Source organism: Fistularia commersonii, chromosome 14, assembly GCF_037954325.1.
Source record: "Fistularia commersonii isolate RoL2024-O1a breed Wild chromosome 14, RoL_Fcom_v1.0, whole genome shotgun sequence".
NCBI classification, from domain to species: domain Eukaryota; kingdom Metazoa; phylum Chordata; class Actinopteri; order Syngnathiformes; family Fistulariidae; genus Fistularia; species Fistularia commersonii.
In genome coordinates this window covers 10,299,033-10,318,078 of record NC_141297.1, presented here as the reverse complement: position 1 = coordinate 10,318,078, position 19,046 = coordinate 10,299,033, and the positions used below count along the sequence as shown (strand labels likewise).

At 39.0% G+C, this 19,046-nt stretch overlaps 1 protein-coding gene and 1 long non-coding RNA gene across 3 annotated transcripts; one reads left to right on the top strand and one right to left on the bottom strand.

Annotated features, from left to right (window-relative positions):
• Positions 1 to 143: 143 nt before the first annotated feature.
• On the bottom strand, positions 144 to 10,582 carry xpc (xeroderma pigmentosum, complementation group C). Of its 2 annotated transcripts, none has more exons than XM_086159070.1 (14): positions 10,289 to 10,582; positions 9,621 to 9,917; positions 8,287 to 8,383; positions 7,616 to 7,700; positions 7,381 to 7,538; positions 7,115 to 7,235; positions 6,939 to 7,028; positions 6,009 to 6,821; positions 5,166 to 5,326; positions 3,277 to 3,358; positions 2,230 to 2,361; positions 1,842 to 2,011; positions 1,436 to 1,529; positions 144 to 867 (listed from the first exon to the last, which is right to left on the bottom strand). In XM_086159070.1, exons 1-14 carry the CDS (start codon positions 10,407 to 10,409, stop codon positions 535 to 537), a joined length of 2,754 nt encoding a protein of 917 aa, XP_086015196.1. In that variant the 5' UTR covers positions 10,410 to 10,582; the 3' UTR covers positions 144 to 534. The 2 variants fall into 2 exon arrangements, with proteins under 2 accessions (XP_086015196.1, XP_086015198.1); XM_086159072.1 differs by having other exon boundaries at positions 10,298 to 10,582.
• LOC147227236 (uncharacterized) lies at positions 7,165 to 18,450 on the top strand. The gene is made up of 3 exons (XR_015107080.1): positions 7,165 to 7,281; positions 9,611 to 9,706; positions 16,635 to 18,450. It is a non-coding gene; the product is annotated as an uncharacterized LOC147227236 (long non-coding RNA).
• Positions 18,451 to 19,046: the final 596 nt, after the last annotated feature.

Below are 19,046 nucleotides of genomic sequence, written 5' to 3'. Positions count from 1 at the left end.
GGTTATTATCGCTGAGGAGAGGGGTGAGAACATTTTAAACACTACTACACTTAAAATTTTAACAGACAAAGCTGGACATCCGGCAAGATCAAAACAGAATGAATTTCTGACAGGTTAAACATGGGACTTTAGGTATTTTACTATGAAAATCAGAAAAAAAGACTTCAATATAACACATACTAATTATCATCATTTGCTTTACTGGTATGCAAGTACTTACAAAACACTTTTATACACAACATTCTACATAATGCAATATGGTACAAGTGATATATTGTCCTGTAATTTAGCTTATAGTACCCGAGATTCTGTGAAAAAATAAGTCTTGTTTGCATGCTGTTAACTTGATGAATATCATATAGACAATTCAGTAATGTTTTAGAAGCTATGTGTCATTTTGATTATATTTTAGTAGCTGCTATAATGTCATCTTGAATTAGATAACCTGAAATACAGCAGAAATAAAAAAGAAACCAAAATGTCTGGAAGCATTTCAATGTTTTTTTTTTGCACCGCCATTTTGGATCTCTTGTATCAAGTTTTCTCAAAAGGGAACAAATGTTGCTCTTTTCCCCTCTTCTCTCGTTTTGTCTGCTTCAGTTCTTTGCTGCTTCCTGTGCACTCCGCGACTTGTCTGTTCTGTGGCCAGGACATAGCCAGAGTCTCAGACGCTGTTTTAGCTGCTCCACCTGCACTCTCAACCACCTCTTCATCTGATGAAAGTCCATCAATTGTATCTCCATCTTCTTTGGTGTGAATGAGGCTTCCTGAGTTGTTGTTCTTGCCATATCGTTGTTTAAGTCTCTCTCTTATCAGCAGCCCTTTCACAAGCAGAGTCCAGTTGGATACCACTCTCTTTTCTCTTTTCTAGAAAGTAAAAGAACATTAATATAAATAAGAGCAAGTTCTTATGACTTCAACAGGCTAATAGGAGCTTGGGAATTGAGCTGGGAACTTTTCTGTACCAAGATGACCTCTTTTACCCCCTGAGCCACAACGTCCCTTTGACAGTAAAGATAGTTAAGATAAAATGTGTACAAATATTTACAAATGAAGTCCATTAGAAGTATATGATGTGGGAAAATGCATGCATGCATGCACACACACACGCGCACGCACGCACGCACGCACACACGCACACACACAGGAGTTGCAGTTTAATTCCCTCCTCCCCATGTCTGCATAACATAGTGTCCGTGTCCAAGACACTGAGCTCCCTATTGCTCCTGATGGTTGCCTTTCATGGTACCTCTGACACCATCATGTCTGAATGGGTGAGTGTAATCCTGAGTAGAGTAATTTGAAACCGTAAGGTGATGCGCTGTTTAAGTGGAAACCATTTACTTTTCACACACACACACACACACGCACACACACACGCACACACACGCGCACACGCACGCGCACACACGTGTGCACACAAACACACACACACCTCTTTCTCTTTCTCTTTCTGTAGCTCCTTTTCTTCTATCCATGCTGCTCTGAGAATCTCCTCATGCTCCTCACACACAATGTAGCCATCAGTGCTAAAACACAGATATGTGAATTAATAACAACAAATTAAAGTTAATGCTAATTTGATAAACACTTCTCATTTTTTTTAATTAATTAACATAAAAAAGACAGAAATTAACTTCATGCACTTTCCATGCATATCTAAATCTAAATTTAAGAACACATTTTTGGTGTTCACTTTATGAACATTGGAGATAATATGAATAATAGGTAAATAGCACTTTAATCGATGCATTTGTAAAAAGAGCAAGGATAAATTCCAGTTCCCAAGCATCGTCAGGGACACAGGAAGTCACACACACAGATTCTCATCTTATTCTTACACAGCATGAGAATATCCTCCATGGAAGTCGAAGCCTGTAACTGCAGGGGCAGCATCAATATTAAGCTTTCGGGCAACACGGTGCAGGTTTGCCAGCCTGAGATGCACACAGCCTACTGGTAACATGCAGGGTTTAAACAGGTAGACATTTCCATAGTCATTGCGGGGGACCTGAAGGGGACACATTATAATTAGATATTATTGGACTCTGGTGAGATATATAGGCAAATTGCTAATTAAGGGCTTATTTAGGCATAGAATACTTTATCAAACTAAAACTTTGCAATCAGAGCATAAATGCAGCATATTTTCCAATGTTTATTAAAATAAATCTTATATTCTAAGAAAAGCTTTTGGTAACTTGTTATGCACTTCTTATGGTTAACTACCTTTCCATCCACAGCTATGGGTGGTTGATACTCTTCAGTCTGCCATTCTCCAAACAAAGGCAGGTCATTCTCTGTCTTTAATTCAGAGACCATCCTTGCCTTACGGGAGCGATTAGAGAAACCCTTTACCATCTAACAGAGAAACAACAGGAGATTATAAAGATTTTCTCAACTGGGGTCATTCAATCATTGTCCCACCTTTTATTAGTCCTGGTAAAAGTTGTTTAGTTGTTAAGTCTTTATTTATAAATACAGGTAGCATTCTGAATAATCAAGAAACGTATACCACAAGGGGTCAAAACCCTAATATTCAGCACAACAACCTTGTCATGATTGATTTGTTTGCCGGATTCAGGAAAAAAATCCAATATATTTGCATCAACAATGTCAGAGCATTTAATGCAGACCATTCATTTTGCATGAGTACTTATAGTTTATATGTGAGAGAAGAGTTAGATGGAGGCAGATGATATGCTGTGATGACTCCTGAAGGGAACAACTGAAAGTAGTCAGTATTTACACTTAAGAATATCAAGCATCAGTGAGTGGTGACTCAACCATTCTCAGTTTCTTGATTTCCAGCCACAGCGTTTATTCATCTGACTAGGGCAAACTAAAATCCAGTTGCTTCAGCTGTGAACTTGACAAAAATCACTACCCTCATAAACATTAATTTTAGACAAAGTCTCTGTGACCATTAAGATTGTTTCGAGTTGCTTTCAAGAATACAACTGGAGCCGACCGACAGGGAAGAAAGAATCATGTCACAAGTAGTGAGTGCACTTCACAGAACTATTTTGTAGAATTTCAGAAATTAGATTACGTGTTCAGACAAAATTAATATTTTTTCTCTGGATGACCATCCAAAAACACTACAGGTCTCAGGAGTGATTTAAAATACTAAGACCTGCTCATATTACAACAGTTGAAGTTTGCTCTGCATCTCTGTAATTAGTGATTATAAAAATATCAGTGAAATGTGGCTTCACAATTATTTAACCTTCATTTTGCGATCCACAAGAGTACTAAAAATGTACTGGGTCTTACTTTGTATGGCTCTTCTCCTAATCTGACAGTCCGTGCCTCTTTCAGCCATGTGTCTCTGGAGTGGAGGGTGTGCACACATTCCCTGGATGCAATTTATAGAATATATTTATAATTTTTAAAATTTTGCATATGGATTAAGAGGCAGTGTTACAGTTAAAAGGAGTAATACAGTGACTCATCATTAACTGACTCTTAATGCTCTCTTCTTCTTTCGGCATTTCCCATACTCTCTCTTCTTCTTCTTCTTCTTCTTTCGGCTTTTCCCGTTAGGGGTCGCCACAGCGAGTCAACTTTCTCCATCTAACCCTATTCTCTGTATCTTCCTCTCTCACACCAGCTACCTTCATATCCTCTCTCACTACGTCCATAAATCTTCTCTTTGGTCTTCCTCGAGACCTCTTGCCTGGCAGCTCCAATTCCAGCATCCGTCTACCAATATATTCACTATCTCTTCTCTGTACATGACCGAACCATCTCAGTCTGGCTTCTCTGACCTTCTCTCCAAAACATCGAACATGTGCCGTCCCTCTGATAGATTCATTCCTGATCCTATCCATCCTGGTCACTCCCAAAGAGAACCTCAACATCTTCATCTCTGCAACCTCTAGTTCTGCCTGCTGTCTTTTGGTCATTGTAACAGTTTCTAGTGCATACATCATCGCTGGTCTCACCACTGTCTTGTACACCTTTCCTTTTATTCTGGCCGATAGTCTTCTATCACATAGTACCCCTGACACTTTTCTCCACCCATTCCAACCTGCTTGGACCCGTCTCTTCACCTCTTTTCCGCACTCTCCATTGCTCTGGACTGTTGACCCTAAGTACCTGAAATCCTCCAGCTTCTTGATCTCCATTCCCTGTAGCCTCACCGCTCCACCCGAGTTCCTCTCGTTCACACACATATATTCTGTCTTGCTGCGACTAACTTTCATTCCTCTCCTTTCCAGAGCATACCTCCACCTCTCTAGATTTTCCTCTACCTGTTGTCTGCTCTCACTACAGATCACAATGTCATCCGCAAACATCATGGTCCATGGGGATTCCTGTCTAACCTCATCTGTCAGCCTATCCATCACCATTGTGAACAAGAAGGGGCTCAGAGCCAATCCCTGATGGAGTCCCACCTCCACCTTGAAGTTCTCTGTTACCCCTACAGCACACCGTACCAGTGTCTCACAGCTAGCATACATGTCCTGCACCAGTCTAACATACTTCTCTGCCACTCCAGACTTCCTCATACAATACCAGAGCTCCTCTCTTGGCACCCTGTCATATGCTTTTTCTAGGTCTACAAAAACGCAATGCAACTCCCTCTGGCCTTCTCTGTACTTTTCTATTAGCATTCTCAACGCAAATACTGCATCTGTAGTACTCTTCCTAGGCATGAAGCCATACTACTGTTCACAAATGCTGACTTCTGCTCTCAGTCTAGTTTCCACTACTCTTTCCCATAACTTCATTGTATGGCTCATCAACTTTATCCCTCTGTAGTTGCCACAATTCTTGTAAATTTTAAGGAATATCTTGCCAAATTTTTAAGTACTTCCACATTTATTTGAGGCAATTTCTGGCTGTTATAGGTACTTTCTTGTCATTCAGGCAACTTATGGTATCTTTTATTACTCAAAAAAGGGATTTTGTCACTTGGTAATGCCGCAGAACTCATGCTTTGACAAAAAAATGTACAGTGATGTTGCAATTGAAACCCAAAACAACACCAGTTATTAATATGGGCTTGTAGAGATTGCAAGCAATAATTTTCTATTATGTGGAATATTGCTATCGATGTTAAAATAAATGTTGATTTTGTGGATTCACTTTTCAGTTGAGATTATATGTGCTGCATTTTTTTGAAGCACTGACATTCCGTAGCTTTTTCTAGAACTGACCTGGCATAAACAGGCTCTCCTCGGCAGTATCCCAGCACAGTGGCAGTGGAAGGGTAAATGGCTTCATATTTGAGCAGGTGTCTCTTTAAGGCATACAGCGGGTGGTTCTTATAATCCGCAATAGCGATTGGCAGGGGCTTGTTCAGCAGTCTATTCTGCAGCTGGTTTGGCAAAATGAGAAATAATATGAACAATTAATGGCATTAGTATGACTGAAGAACAGAGCAAAAACAAGGAGCTTAATTTTTGACGAGTGAAGCAGTTCATTGTTTATCATGTTTTAGAATGTCTGAGTTTTAATTTTGTGTGTGCAGTACATTTCTGTTTTTTTAGTACACAGAGTATGTGACAATTGATGTATTCAAAAGTCTATCAGTGAAAATTCAATTTTCATTATTTAATGATCGAAAAACTAATCATAAGATTTGGAATAAACCAAAGAAGAACTGGTTCTCTATATTCATTCATAAAATGTTTATTTTCAGTGTCAGTGTTCTTGCTAGATAGTAAGGGATCAAAAGGCCCAGCAATAATAATAATGTTTTGCAAAAATAATCAAAATAAAGATAGAAAGCGAAAATATGCAGACTCTGAAAAAAAATAAATGTGGAAGATATTTATTAAATTAGTAAATTGGTAAATTACAGACATCCATGAATATTTAGACAATTTGTTAATTACCAAATGGCTGACATTCTACTGAAAGAAAATCAAACTGGTCATGCTGTTAATGTGTTGTTTTACTGAACTGCATTTAAATAATAGTGAAACTGACAAAAATTCAAATTGATGAGATTAACAATGCTTTTGATGTTTGACCTTTAAGACTCTTCATTATCTCACCTCCTTATCCTCCTTTAGGTCCCTCTCATCCTCTGGTCCCAGGAAAGGCCCTAGTGTTTCCTCCCACCAGTCTTCCTCTACTCTCCTCTTCCTTGATGATGTCATCCAGGTGGGATCGTATTTCCTGCCCAGGTCTTTAAGAAACCCATCTCCATCCACTGACAACACATATGTCACTGGCACTGAAGCATTCTGGGAGCAGAGGTGAGGCATACCAACTCCTTGCTCCACATCAACACAGACCCAAGAAGATGTTTTCTCCAGAAACACCTCCAACCATTCATCTGCTCCAGACCCCTCTCTCTTTTTCACATTCCTTTCCTTTGTGCTGCTGTTTGTCGAATGTTTTTCTTCTTGATCTTCTTCCTCTTTGACTTTGTTTCTGTTTCCTTGGCTCTGTCTCTTTTGGCCTGTGATCGTCTTGTGATTGGTTGGTTTGGTTTTGCTCTTTGATGAGCTAAATTCACTACCTGAATCATCACTGTCTTCCTCACTGCTTACCTGAAACTCGTCTTCACTGAGCTCCTCATCATCCTCACTGTTACTCTCCTCTTTGTAGCTGACCTTTGAGGCAATGCTACGGCGTTTGGAATTCTTTGGTCTTTGCCCTCCTGAGGTAATAACCTTCTCCTCTTCCTCCTCTGATTCCTTTGTCTTAGCTTTCTTTCCTCCTCTCTTTCCCTGGCTCTTCGCTCCCCGAGCAGGTTTCTTGCCGCCATGAGAGACTTTCTGCGATGGGGCACTGGTCTTGGATGTTTCCTGGTTTGTGCTGGTCTTTCCTGGGGCACTTGAAGATATTTTAGCCCTGGTGCCCTAGAGAAAAGAACACAGATATCTAAAATAGGACTACCAGATGAGTTTACTCCTACAACTCACCTTGTGAATCAAGTTATCATAATTCCTCAGGAATGAATAACAGATTAACAATACCTTGGCTGATTGGGGTTTGATTGGAATTGGCTGAAGCGAAAGGACCAGGCGGCAGAAAAGTTGAAGGGACCTTAGGACCAACATGAACAGCTGTAGGCGACATGAAACACAAATAAGAATTATCATGATGAATTATCCAACCACCATGGAAAGAAGCTTTGGGGAAAACTACCAACATGGGTCATCTCCTGGTGGTCTCTCGCTGAGAGGCTGGCTACTCGTCTCTCCAGCAGGGCCCTGGGGTCAGGACGCTCTTCATAGGCAAGACTGGGATTCAGAGTGAATGTAGCTCTAAACCTGGAAAACATGAAAAATCACAAGATATGAATGGTGACTGCAAGAGGTTCGTAACTGTGTTTGGCATTGTTGGCATCTAATAAGTATGTTTTATACATTCTAACAGAGGGAGAAGATTCCATTCAGTAAAATGCTAAACACACACCATTTGAGCAACCCAGAGATGAAGTTCTGGTCTATTCTTTCCTTGGCCACAGTGACAAAGTGTGTGGGCAGCATTGACAGAGTAATGGCCAGAAGGTCTGGTTCGCTGCACAGACGGTTACGGAACATCCCATTTGCTATCAGACATAAAAGATGCACCTGACAAAACAATCATAAGTTAATAGCAAAATCCTACAATGGTGACCTAAGTGAAAGCGCACAGTGTGTGTGTTTACCTTGTGTGTGTCAATCAGCGTGTCCTTGTGGTAGCGATTCATCATTCGCCTCAAATATGTTTCAAACTCTGCCTTCCTCTTCTTTCTGATTGATCAGCGATGTTGATTAGAAAAAAAGAGGTTCACTACAACAGATGACAGTCCGCCGTCAAAAATGCTAATCCAAAAATTAAAATGAATTTGATATGTTTCAATTCACAACCGCAGACTGAACTTTACCACAGACTCTAAAGGTCTCGAGAAAAACGATCGGGTGAGGAAGAAAGGCTGGACAATTGTTTTTGTAAGTCGGACGGGAATGTTAAGCGATAAGAACAGGATTTTAAAATGCCGTTCCACAGAATTGTGCTTATGATGATGTCCCCTCCCAAACAATGCCCTATGTTTATCAAACTAGAATATGAGGATAAGGATCTCCCAGTATTAAAAACTAACATAAGTATGCAATATAATATGCTACATTTTTTTCAGTCCTACAATTTGAACCTGTATTTGATATATTTTCAATAGGGTATGTTAGTAAACAGTACTTTATCACCCAGATGAATATTCTATAGACTATTATTCCTACATAAGCGTGCGCGTTTGCGCGCGCGCGCACACACACACACACACACACACAAACACAAACACACACACACACACACACACACACACACACACACACTTACTGTTTCCTCATTTCTGCTGTCTCAATTTCTATCTCTACTGGTTGAGATGGCAGGACAGGTTCTGGTGGCTGAATGGGACCCAAAGGTTCAGCCAGCTCTAATGAACACACACAGGCAAACATGCAAGCACATAGTCATAAGTTCACATACACTATAAATACACACAGAAAGACATTAAAAAGCTTTTAAAACTATAAATCATTGTCAATGATTTGATATCGATATTTTGATATATATTAATAGTTTGATACTGAATCAGTAATATCAAACAATTTTCAACTTCTCTTTCAACTACCATTACATGTGAATAACAATTTATGATACTATGGTCTTTATTATTTTTTGTTAGCAATTCTTTGATAATTTAATTGAACACTTAACCAATTTCCCTCAATTCTGTTAGTGGGTGATTTGTATGTGCTCAACTCTGTTTTGGTGGAGTCTCTGCCCTAAGTGAGCCCTGATTTCTATCTGGGTCTGTGCATATCCAGTAGTGTCTCACCCCTTTCTTCAGTGTGTCAGTTCTTAACACTATCTGTATGCTCACACAAATCTGGCACAACATTAAAAGTGCCACATTTTGAGACACTGTTCTTTGGAAAAGTCATTTGACTGTTCAGCCATAGAAAAGTGAAAATGTATTCGCATAGCTTTGGACAATGTTCAAATAATCTTTTCAACACATCATTTGTTTAATTCCCACAATTACTATGCTATTGTGAACACAGCCTTATAAAAAAGATAGCAGCCAATCAGATGACTTTTTTACGTCAGTGATTGGCTGATATTGTGGCACAATTTAATGGTTGGCCAGAGTGAGGTAGTGTTGAGAGTTCTGACACCAGAGATGACTGGGAGGGGAGAGGAGCAGTTCAGAGCAAAGACAGGAGGCCGAGCAAGAATGTGGGCAGATTTGAGTAAAAGCAACATAAATGAATCAATCAATCAAAACAATTTTTGTACAAAAATCAAACTTTGCACAAAAGGAGGCACAAACATAACCCCTTAAAAATTTAGTTAACTAAAAAATAAACTGTATCGAACTGGCAATTGATTGGCCTCAATTAACAAAACACTCATAGAAGTACCAACAATTAAGTAGAAAAACAAATAAAATCAGCTAAAAAGAAATGATCAGCGAATATGAAATAAAACATTAATAAATTTGCTGAATTAAAGCATGATATATGATGAAAGTACAGTACACCTGAAAATGAAAAAAAAAAACTGTCAAACAAAATATTGCTTGATCACAAGCATTATGGAATTAAAAGATATTTATTCAAATTGGAAGTGAAATTATTTTTTTTCCACATGTTCACAGCTCTACCTACCTTCCACTTCTTCCCAGTCATCCCCATCTTCCTCACTGTCCTCCTCATCTTCCTCCTCCTGTGGATTCTTGACGTTAACAGTAACGGTAGGTGTTACCGATGTCATCATGTCAAAGTCATCCTCACTGTTGGAGTCCTCCTTCAGCGGTGACTGGAAGTATTTACTGCTTCTGACAGCAGCTGGGGAGGGGGGATCAGTAATAGAGGAAGGATGTGTTGCTCCCTGTATCACGGCGCAAGGGGTCTTCGATTTGACCTTCTTTTTGGCAGTCGCCGCATTGCTTTTGTTATCAGTGCCTGACCAAAGAAAATGAACCAATTTTAATTAGAATACTGTAGTCAACTTTAAGAGGCAGTCACAAATATTTTAATAAATATGACAAAGTTGAAACAAAAATCTGATAAATAAACAGACAACAAAGCAACAGAAATGATAAAGAACAAAACAAAACACAGGTTAGTTATGATTGCTTGTGGGAGTCATACACATTAGTGTAATTATGGCACATCATAAATCAAGAGAAGAATCACACAATCAAAAGTTAAAACAATTACCAAACTGAAATAAAAAATGCCCCAATTAGAAGATACTGTGTATCGCCATTCATCCATCCCTAATCAAAAGCACACCAGCGAAGATCGAACACATAAAAGTAATAACAGCTCACTTTCCAAACCTGCATTTCTTCGCCTCGTCCCTGCTTTTACTACAATGTTCTTCGACTCCAGCACCTGCTTCAGTTTCTTTGTAACGGCTTCGCTCTCTGAACAGTGTCTCCGCTTTGCCATGATATTCGAGGAAAACACCTTTCAAAACGATTTTCGATTAAACTACACGCGTGGAAGCTCCTCGGTACTCAGTCTAACATTCTGTGAGGGGAAGAAAATGAAGTTATTCAACACTGCATTATGGAGCTTTCATAACAGAAGCACATCAGTTGTTTGGGAGCGAGGGCTCTGACGTCACATCCGCTTCAATTCTTCTTCGCTACTTGTATTCAGAAGACGGCTCAAACTAGTGCACCGCCCTTGTGTCATCGTGGTTTCATCAGTTTCAGGTGTATTTTCCATCACTGTTGCCTACTTAAATCTGGACGACGACTTTAACATTATAGCGTCATTGCTCTTTCCGAGCGGCTTATTATCGCTTTCTGACACTGGGAGGCGGTATTGTGTCACAAGTGAGCTCTGACTACAACAGGTGTTGCGTTGGAGAGAAGCCACTGCTCACTTCCTCAATATATAACAAAAGTACCATCTAAAACTGTGACTGTTTTGACCGTGATACCTGATTTTTTTTTTTAAGTATTTGTTATCATGTGTTTGTAAGCTCAAATCAAAAGCATAAGATGGTAGCTAAATAGGTGTAGGATAATTTGTTTGTTTATTTATCTCATATTTTGTTTACCTATTTGTTTACGTCAACGCATGAAGAGGACTTGTCCAATTGTCCTGTCAAAAAAACTCCAGCTTCAAGATGCTTTGTATTACAGACAAATACTACAGAAAATCTCTTGTAGAAGTTTGACCGGTTTCTCTATATGCTCTTCTTTATAGAATGACGATCACAGATGACCGTAGAATTTTATAGTTTTGCAGTCCGCCATGGCAGCGCTCATTTACATTGCAATGCAATGATTCATGTTTATTCCGAATCAATAAAAAGGCGTAATGCATAAATACATAATCCAACTCTACAAACATGAAAATAAAACAAAAGCATCATGATAAAATGTTCAAGTAAAACTTTTTTTTTTTCTGTTTTTCACAGACTGTGACATAATCCAATACAGATATTGACTTTCATCTTGGGATCTGACAGAATTTTGGAAACTAACATATCACTAGGAACTTACATAAAATATATCAGAATAAAAAATTACTGTGATCAAATCACATTTTTGCAAAGCAGCAGCATTAAGGAAAAGAATAAGAATAAGAACAACTTTATTTATCCCGAAGGAAATTGTTGTGCCAGAATTTCAAGTAAAACATAACAATAATAAATATAATAGGAAATTGTATAAACAGTATAAATAAGGGGTGAGAATAAGAAATACAAATAAAACTATAAAGTGTCAAAGTAACAAGTCAAGGCTATAAAGTGTCTTAAGGTCTTAACCACAAATATTTTGAGATTTCCTGCGGCTAAAGGGAGAAGAATTAAAAAGTCTGATAGCCTCAGGTAGGAAAGACCTAAAATGTACTACCTCTTTCAACATAAATAATCAAATCATTATGAACCATTAATTTGAATGCATTGATATATATTTTTTAAGACAATTAAATGTTGCTCTTTATTGTCAAAAATGTCAACGTCCCTCTGTAATATTTTCAAACTTTATAAAGTTTTTTTATTTAGATACACTTAGAAGGGGCATCCTCTTGCCAAGGCATAATTACCTCACAGCATATATATTTGAAGAGTTTAGGGGCATTCCTATTTTCCCACTGTTGTAACACTGTTGTAACTGTCATATTATCATTACTCAGTTATAAAACAGAACAGGCCTATATTAATTTCATTGTTTTTAAAGTTTATAAAATAAACGCATTGTGTGCGTCTTCATTATTAGATTGCTGATTTGTTGCAAATCAGTATGTGAGTAAAACAATAGTAATATGACATGTAGTATCACAAATGAATTTACATAAGGAGTAAGTAAGTATAAAAACATAATGTTAAGACTTTTACTGGAGCCATCAAACAACGGCCCTATACCCTTTGAATAACCAGCTGACTACTTGCATGTGTGAAGATGAGAAAAGATAGAATAGATCACACCACCATTTTTTAGAAAATTGTTTTATTGGGTGTTAATATGGCCTCTACCTTACATATTCCCTTTACAGTCTTCAAGGTCAGGTCATAAAATATGACACATTAGAACGGTTAGTTTAATAGAACATATTAGTTTAGTGTACTTGAAACCATTCGCTAGTTAGTCTGTTAATTGCCAAAAAAAAAAAACTTGGTAAGGAAAGAAAATATAGAATTGTTGAATTATGATGTACATGCAGTATAATTTTAAGGGTATGTATGGAAGCATGACACACTTAGGTAAAATAACCTGGCATCCAGGACAGATAATAGAATTGGAACTTCTTTATTCACAGTTGTATAATATGTAATTTCACATCATGATAAAAAGGCAACATTTCATCCTATGCTAAAAATGCAACATTTCATCCTTTAGGGGTGATAAAACCCTTAACTGCTCTATATGAAAATGTATTTTCTCATTAGTTATGCATAATAAATGCTCCCATAATTATTCGATTTTAGTAGTAATTGGAGTAGAAGTAGTTGTAGTACTGGTAGTGGTAGTAGTAAACCTCGGTTTACATCTCATTCTACCTTTTATAACAAAGACTTTGAAGTCCACTTTACTCTGCATAGATTTCCTTGAAACTATCTATGTATGTCTTCACATTCTAAATCTTTGACCTATGACTGCTGCCGTCTTTCTACAAGTCATATCCTACAGCAGGGTCAGAAAAGCTTGTAACTCATAGGGGCCTTGAAAAAGAACAAAATGAATGAAAGACACGGCTAGTAGTTCACCTAATTATTTTTCCATGGGCCTGTGCAATTCACCTATTCTGCCTCCTCAGCCCAAATCAATTTGATTAATTTCAGTGCAATCTAGTTTTCATTCTGCTCTGTTGCGATCCATATTGATCTCAGATTCTGAGACAGATGTGTGCCTTCACATCAGAAAGCTGCCTGTCAACACATACAGTCACTCAGCTTCAGACTGGCTCGCTGCTGCATGCCCAATGGGACTCGGGGACCATTTCAGAGAGCATATACTCTACATAGCCATATATTTACTGTTGAAAAACTGTATGAATGCATGTTTATGGCCAAAATGCATTCATATCTCTGATATGTCAGTCTTCACAAAAACCTGTTTCCATTCATTGCCTTTTAAGATTGCATTTTGTATGTATGTGTGCACGCACTTGTGCATTTGTGTTTGTGTTTGTGTGTATGCAGTACATATGTGTAAAGAAACAGGGCTAAAATCCATGGTCCAGCGCACTGTGCTTCCAGCGCAGTGCATGGCTTCCATCCCTATATGAACCATCAGTACAGTCAGATAGGAATAAAAAGCCATACAGCGCACTGGGCATTGGGAAGACTAGATTTTAGGAATAATCACATACACTCACACCAGACACATTAGGTACACAGGAAATGTAACCATGAGCTCCTGAAAGCTTTAAAAACAGAGAAAATGATAACACCAGTCAAAGGACATGGATAGTTAGCGAGAGAACAAACAGAGCTGATTCAAAATGTCACTTCATGAGGCTTGCATACTTAGAATATTAGGAATACAACTCCACACCCAGCCAGGGATGAACCTAATACAAATTGTATTGAAGTGTGGCCGCGGGTGTGATGCCCACCCAGCAAAGAATACTTGCTTCCTTTCCCCACAGAAATGTTTCAGAACCTGATGATTAGCTAGCTCTTGGCTGTATGTAATGATTTACTAGGGCAGATAGTAATGTTACACAGTGTGTGACTATGTTTGGAATGGTGTAGCTCACATATTTTTTGAATGCAAATTGAGTGCACAGTTGTAAAGTTTCCGTCCTTCATTTATCCATGCATATGTCCAAACACTGTGTGACTGTAATGTGACACTTTGTCCCTCCTTTTAGCTTGTACATGGGCACAATCAGATAAGACTGACAAGTTTGTTCCCATGAAAACAAGTCTGCTACAGATGGCAGGAGAATGCACTGTTAAAACCTGATAAGAATGAGTATATAATTTTATACTATAAATGTTTACACAGGATTAATTAAATCTAAATATGCATTTTTTTTAGTTGAATGGAAATTGAGGCAACATTTGCAACAAGTGTGTCAATTCGTTGAATTTAACGTATCTATTTTGTTAAGATTTTTACTCTGAGAGCGTCTTCCACAAAAATTGAACCTTGATTCTCAATTGGTCTTTGATACGTTTGCATTTTCCTTGATAATATGAATTAATATATTAACATTATTTGTCTACCAGTAATTTGCCCTTGAAGATAAAAAGAAAGAAATAACCAGTTAGATTTTTGCTTTTAAACTATCCTCACAAAACTGTAAGTCCTATAATGGGATTTTATGTTATACTCTACTTAACAATCCACCCAATGAATAATGTTCTTAAAGTGGAGGGGTCAATTCCTCCACCCATCACTGAAAACATGATTTCAACAATTAGAAAACAGAAACAAAAAAAACAAACAAAAAAACACTCTGTTAGAGTTTCCACTTGTTCAACCCACTTGTTGCAGTTTTACCATTTAGCAATAATGACTTTCATACCTTTGTGGTGATGCTTCACTCATACCAACATTCGCACAGTACATGTGGCAGTGCCCTTGATATAAAACAGATGACAGACTCAACCAGGGAGACATGTATGGATTTTTATAAAGATATTACAATACTCCCTCTCCCATTTTGAATACTGGCCTGTTCTGACCTTAAAGCTTCAGGAATGGCTCGGAGAGATTGAAAATCAGAAGCTTTCGAAATCCCCGATAAATTCCACAGAGTCAAGGGTGAGGTATGTTATTATTGTTTTCTATGAAAATAAGGCCTGAAAAAAAAATACATATTGCTGTCATGGCTTAAGAGGCTTCACAACTTCAAGGAGCGGATATGAAATAAATCCAATTACCGAGCTGTCAATCAAGCCGCTAATTAGTGCAACTCCGGCAGACTGAGCGGCATCAAAGCTGGAAACTGAAAATAGAGGTGACGAGAGAGAGAGAGACACACACACACACACAAATCACATAAGACATGGCAAATTCAGGGCTGAAAACATGAAACTACCGTAAATAAACCTCTTATAGACTCTTCTTCTCAACCCCTAGACGCAGCCTGCTATTTATGGATCGTCACTGAGGCGCAACAGCAGCTGGTGGGGAGGGGGGGAGGCTGCACAAGGAAGAGGCGAGCATCCATACATCCGAGCCGGGGACCCCGCGGGGTCGTCCTCTGTACCCGCGTTTCTCCGCACGTCCTTCCGGCCTAAGGGCTCCCGAGGACCACGCAGGCACAAAGAGTCCGACTTCTAACAGGTGGGCTCCAGGCTGGCGAGCTTCTGCTTCAGGCATCGCCTCTAGTCCGAGACAGTTTGTCCCCTGCTCGGTCCTCTCGTCCAAAGACACGGGCTTAGTGATGCTGCCGCTGCCACCGGTGGATATGTGGAGTTTAACCGCCCCCTTTACGCATCTGTGCTTATTTCCAAATAGAGCGAGAGGGAGAGAGAGGGAGAGGGGAGGCGGGGGGTGAAAAAACACGGGAAGGGGAGAGTGTATGGGGGGGGGGGTAACAAAAGCTCCAAGTGAGGAGGAGCTAAAAGAGAGGGATGATGGGGGAGAGAAAAGGGAGAGAAGAGGAGGAGGGGGCATCATCATACCTGAGCAGGAGACCTCCTCCCTCTGCTTGTGTGTGTGTAAGCGGGAACAAGGGATGTGGAGAGGGGGAGGCTTATGTCGCCTCAGTGACGCGCAGTGTTAATAAAAGCCGGGCAGAGGGGCTGAATAGAGCTCTTTTCTGTCTCATTCAAATACCGCCAGAAAGCACTTTCATTCTGCTGATAAAGTACAGGGAGAGTGCGTGTGGTGGAACGGGGGAGCGAGGGAATGTGTGACCAAGTGCGTGTGTGTGTGTATGTGTGTGTGTGTGTGTCCATCTGCATCACCATGTGTTTGCCCTCCCTGTCTGTCCCTCTGTCGGTCTCACTGGCATTTACACTGCCACCAGCCAAATAGACGCTGGGAGAACAGACAGACAGACAGACGATAAACAGAAGCCCCAAAGTCAATCAAGAGTGTAGTGATTAAACAGAGAAAATCCCAATTTAGTAAAAAAAAAAAAAGCTTGCTATAATCATGAGGTGGCAGGTTGATAAGCCAGGGGATACAAGGAGAGATAGAGCTGCACAAGAAGGATAAGAACAGAGAATAATGGCTCCTCACCACTTTTTCTTAGACGTGAAGGACGGGAGAGACCCCGAAATGTCTACAGACAAGACAGATGAGGAATGAAGGTAAAAACAAAAAGAGAACAACTAGGCATGAAAAAGAGAATAAGGGTGAGTATTTTGGGAGAAACACTTCAGAGGGATAAAGTGGAAATACTTGCTGTCGACCTCCCCTTCCTCCTCCTCCTTCTGTTCTCAGGGGCTCTGCTGGAGTTGCATTCCAACGCGTCGTTCTCAATCCCTGTTACTCCCGGCAACACAGTTCCTTGATCCGGTCCCACGTCATGCCGGGCAGAAGAGGAGGAGGGATATGAAGGAGGTTCAGAGGGGAAGAGAAAGGGGAGAGAGGGGAAGGCCAGAAGGATGTAGGAAGAGAAGGACTTGTAAAGATGAAGAGTGTGGGGAAGGAAAAGTCAAGTGGGAGATGGAGGAAATACAAGGTGAGAGGAGGTGGTGACAGAAAGGAGAGGAAAGACATGAAAAGAGGGAAAAAAGGAAGAAAAGGGGTACTGGTGACAATAAATGTAAAAGAGATGAAGAAAAGGACAAGAAGACAGGAGCTGGTGAGAGCAGGGGTTGAGGTCTGAGAAGAGGAGGAGTGGTGTGTGGGAGAATAAAATAGGAATGTTTACATCTCAGACAACCAAACTCGCCACTTTTAATGACAAATTCGATGTAAAATCTCTGTTGATGTTAAACAGCTCCAGTAGAAACTGTAAAGTCAGATAAGTTTCTTCTGGAGTGCCTGGTCTGATAAAGTTTAATAAAGAGGATTATGAGGAAGTGAAAGGGTCACATGAATAGATTTATGCTTGGAATGATATTTCTCGTAAAAGGCCTCAATGTCCAAGCTGATAGTGTGAGGACCAGAAGCAAGTCAAAACAACTAATTTATTTAGGGACTATCCAATCTAAAACACATTTCTCAAGTTATGTGGTTGATCAGCTGTACTTCAAGGAAAATAATACAATGTTCTGCCAAAACTCATGAGTTCACCAAAAATAATAATAAAAAATTAGAGAACACTGTTTGATGTGCAATAAAATTCTTAAGATTTTCCATTATTACCTTAAACACAGAAGTGGGACTTGCCAAGTAGTTTTGCACTAGATGGAAACCTATAGAAAAAGAATTGCTCTTAATTGTCACTACTTAACAGTTCTTTTTTGTAGATTTTCAGCAGGGAGCTGTTTGAGGTTTCACCAGAAATGATCTGTAAAATAAAAAAAAAAATAAAAAAGGAAAATTCACGACTTTTGTTTCAGAAAATTTTAATTGTATTAATTATTCTCAGACCCTTAGATGTTTTTCCCTCAGCAATGGCTGTGTTACTCTCAACATGTGAATATGAATTATAAGCTTATACAACTACTAAATACTTTGTTGAAAAGATAATTATCTCTGCCACATTACACACAGATCTCACACACACACACACACAGACACACACATACACACACATTTTTTTGTGTGGTCTCACTCAGTGGCACAGTGTGAGCCTCTCCTCTGGCAGGAAGAAAAGAGGGGAAGAAAATGAGGAGGAGGTCTGATATTAGGACTATTTGTCTGAAAAAAAACGAGCAGGTTGTGAATCTCGAGTAAATTTTTTACTCTTTCCTCGTTGTCGTTTTCTTTGCTCGTTTACAAATTCCAGGCGCACTTGGGAGCTAAGGTATGCAGCTAACTAGCATTACAAAGTAAAAAAGTATTTGGACCGTTGACAGTGTGGGATCTTAAACATAAACAATAAATAAATAATGCACCTTAATATTTACAATGTGAATTCAGATTACTGTGATTACAGTGCCGTTTAATTTGCTTGGAAAAAGTAAGTCCAACTTATAAATGTATAACAGAGTATTTATAGGAATAAACTATAATGTAAACATTTGTATTGAGATAATACATATAAATCATTGCCATCTTTTTCTACATGAATACTTTAGACAAAAGTTAAATAACATTACATAAATGTAAATACTAGTACCAAATTAAAAATAAATGATTCAGTTATGTTCTCAAATTAAATGCATTTCTTTGTTTCCTTATTTATTGTCAATGTCCTCACCGGGTTTCTGTATTTAATGATTGCAACTTATAGCAAAGTGGTGGAAGATTCATGGATTGGAGCAATGCTTGACTGGGATCTTGCAGGTTCTCTCTGCGCCTCTTTGGGTTTTCTTCAGGTTTACCAGTTCCCTCCCGTCTATTGCAAAAACATGCAAATCTGAATTGTCTGTGCAGAGTGAATTGTTGCAGATTGCTAGATAAGATAAACTTTATCGATCCCCATAGGAGAAATTCTTTTGTTACAGCATCGTAACAGGTATAATGTCAAAAATAAATATGAATATAGATATAAATCGAGGGACAGTTAGAAGACAGAAGATAGCAAAGACATCCACGAATAAATAGACAG

Bases quoted from the DNA above. Each gene is read 5' to 3' on its own strand.
- xpc (XM_086159070.1), bottom strand. From the start codon at position 10,409: ATGGCAAAGCGGAGACACTGTTCAGAGAGCGAAGCCGTTACAAAGAAA. The intron at 6,822-6,938 runs GTATTGTTAATC...TCTTTTCTCTAG, and splicing joins TCAAACCCCAATCAGCCAAG to GGCACCAGGGCTAAAATATC. The intron at 5,327-6,008 runs GTGAGATAATGA...TTGCCAAACCAG, and splicing joins ACCTAAAGGAGGATAAGGAG to CTGCAGAATAGACTGCTGAA.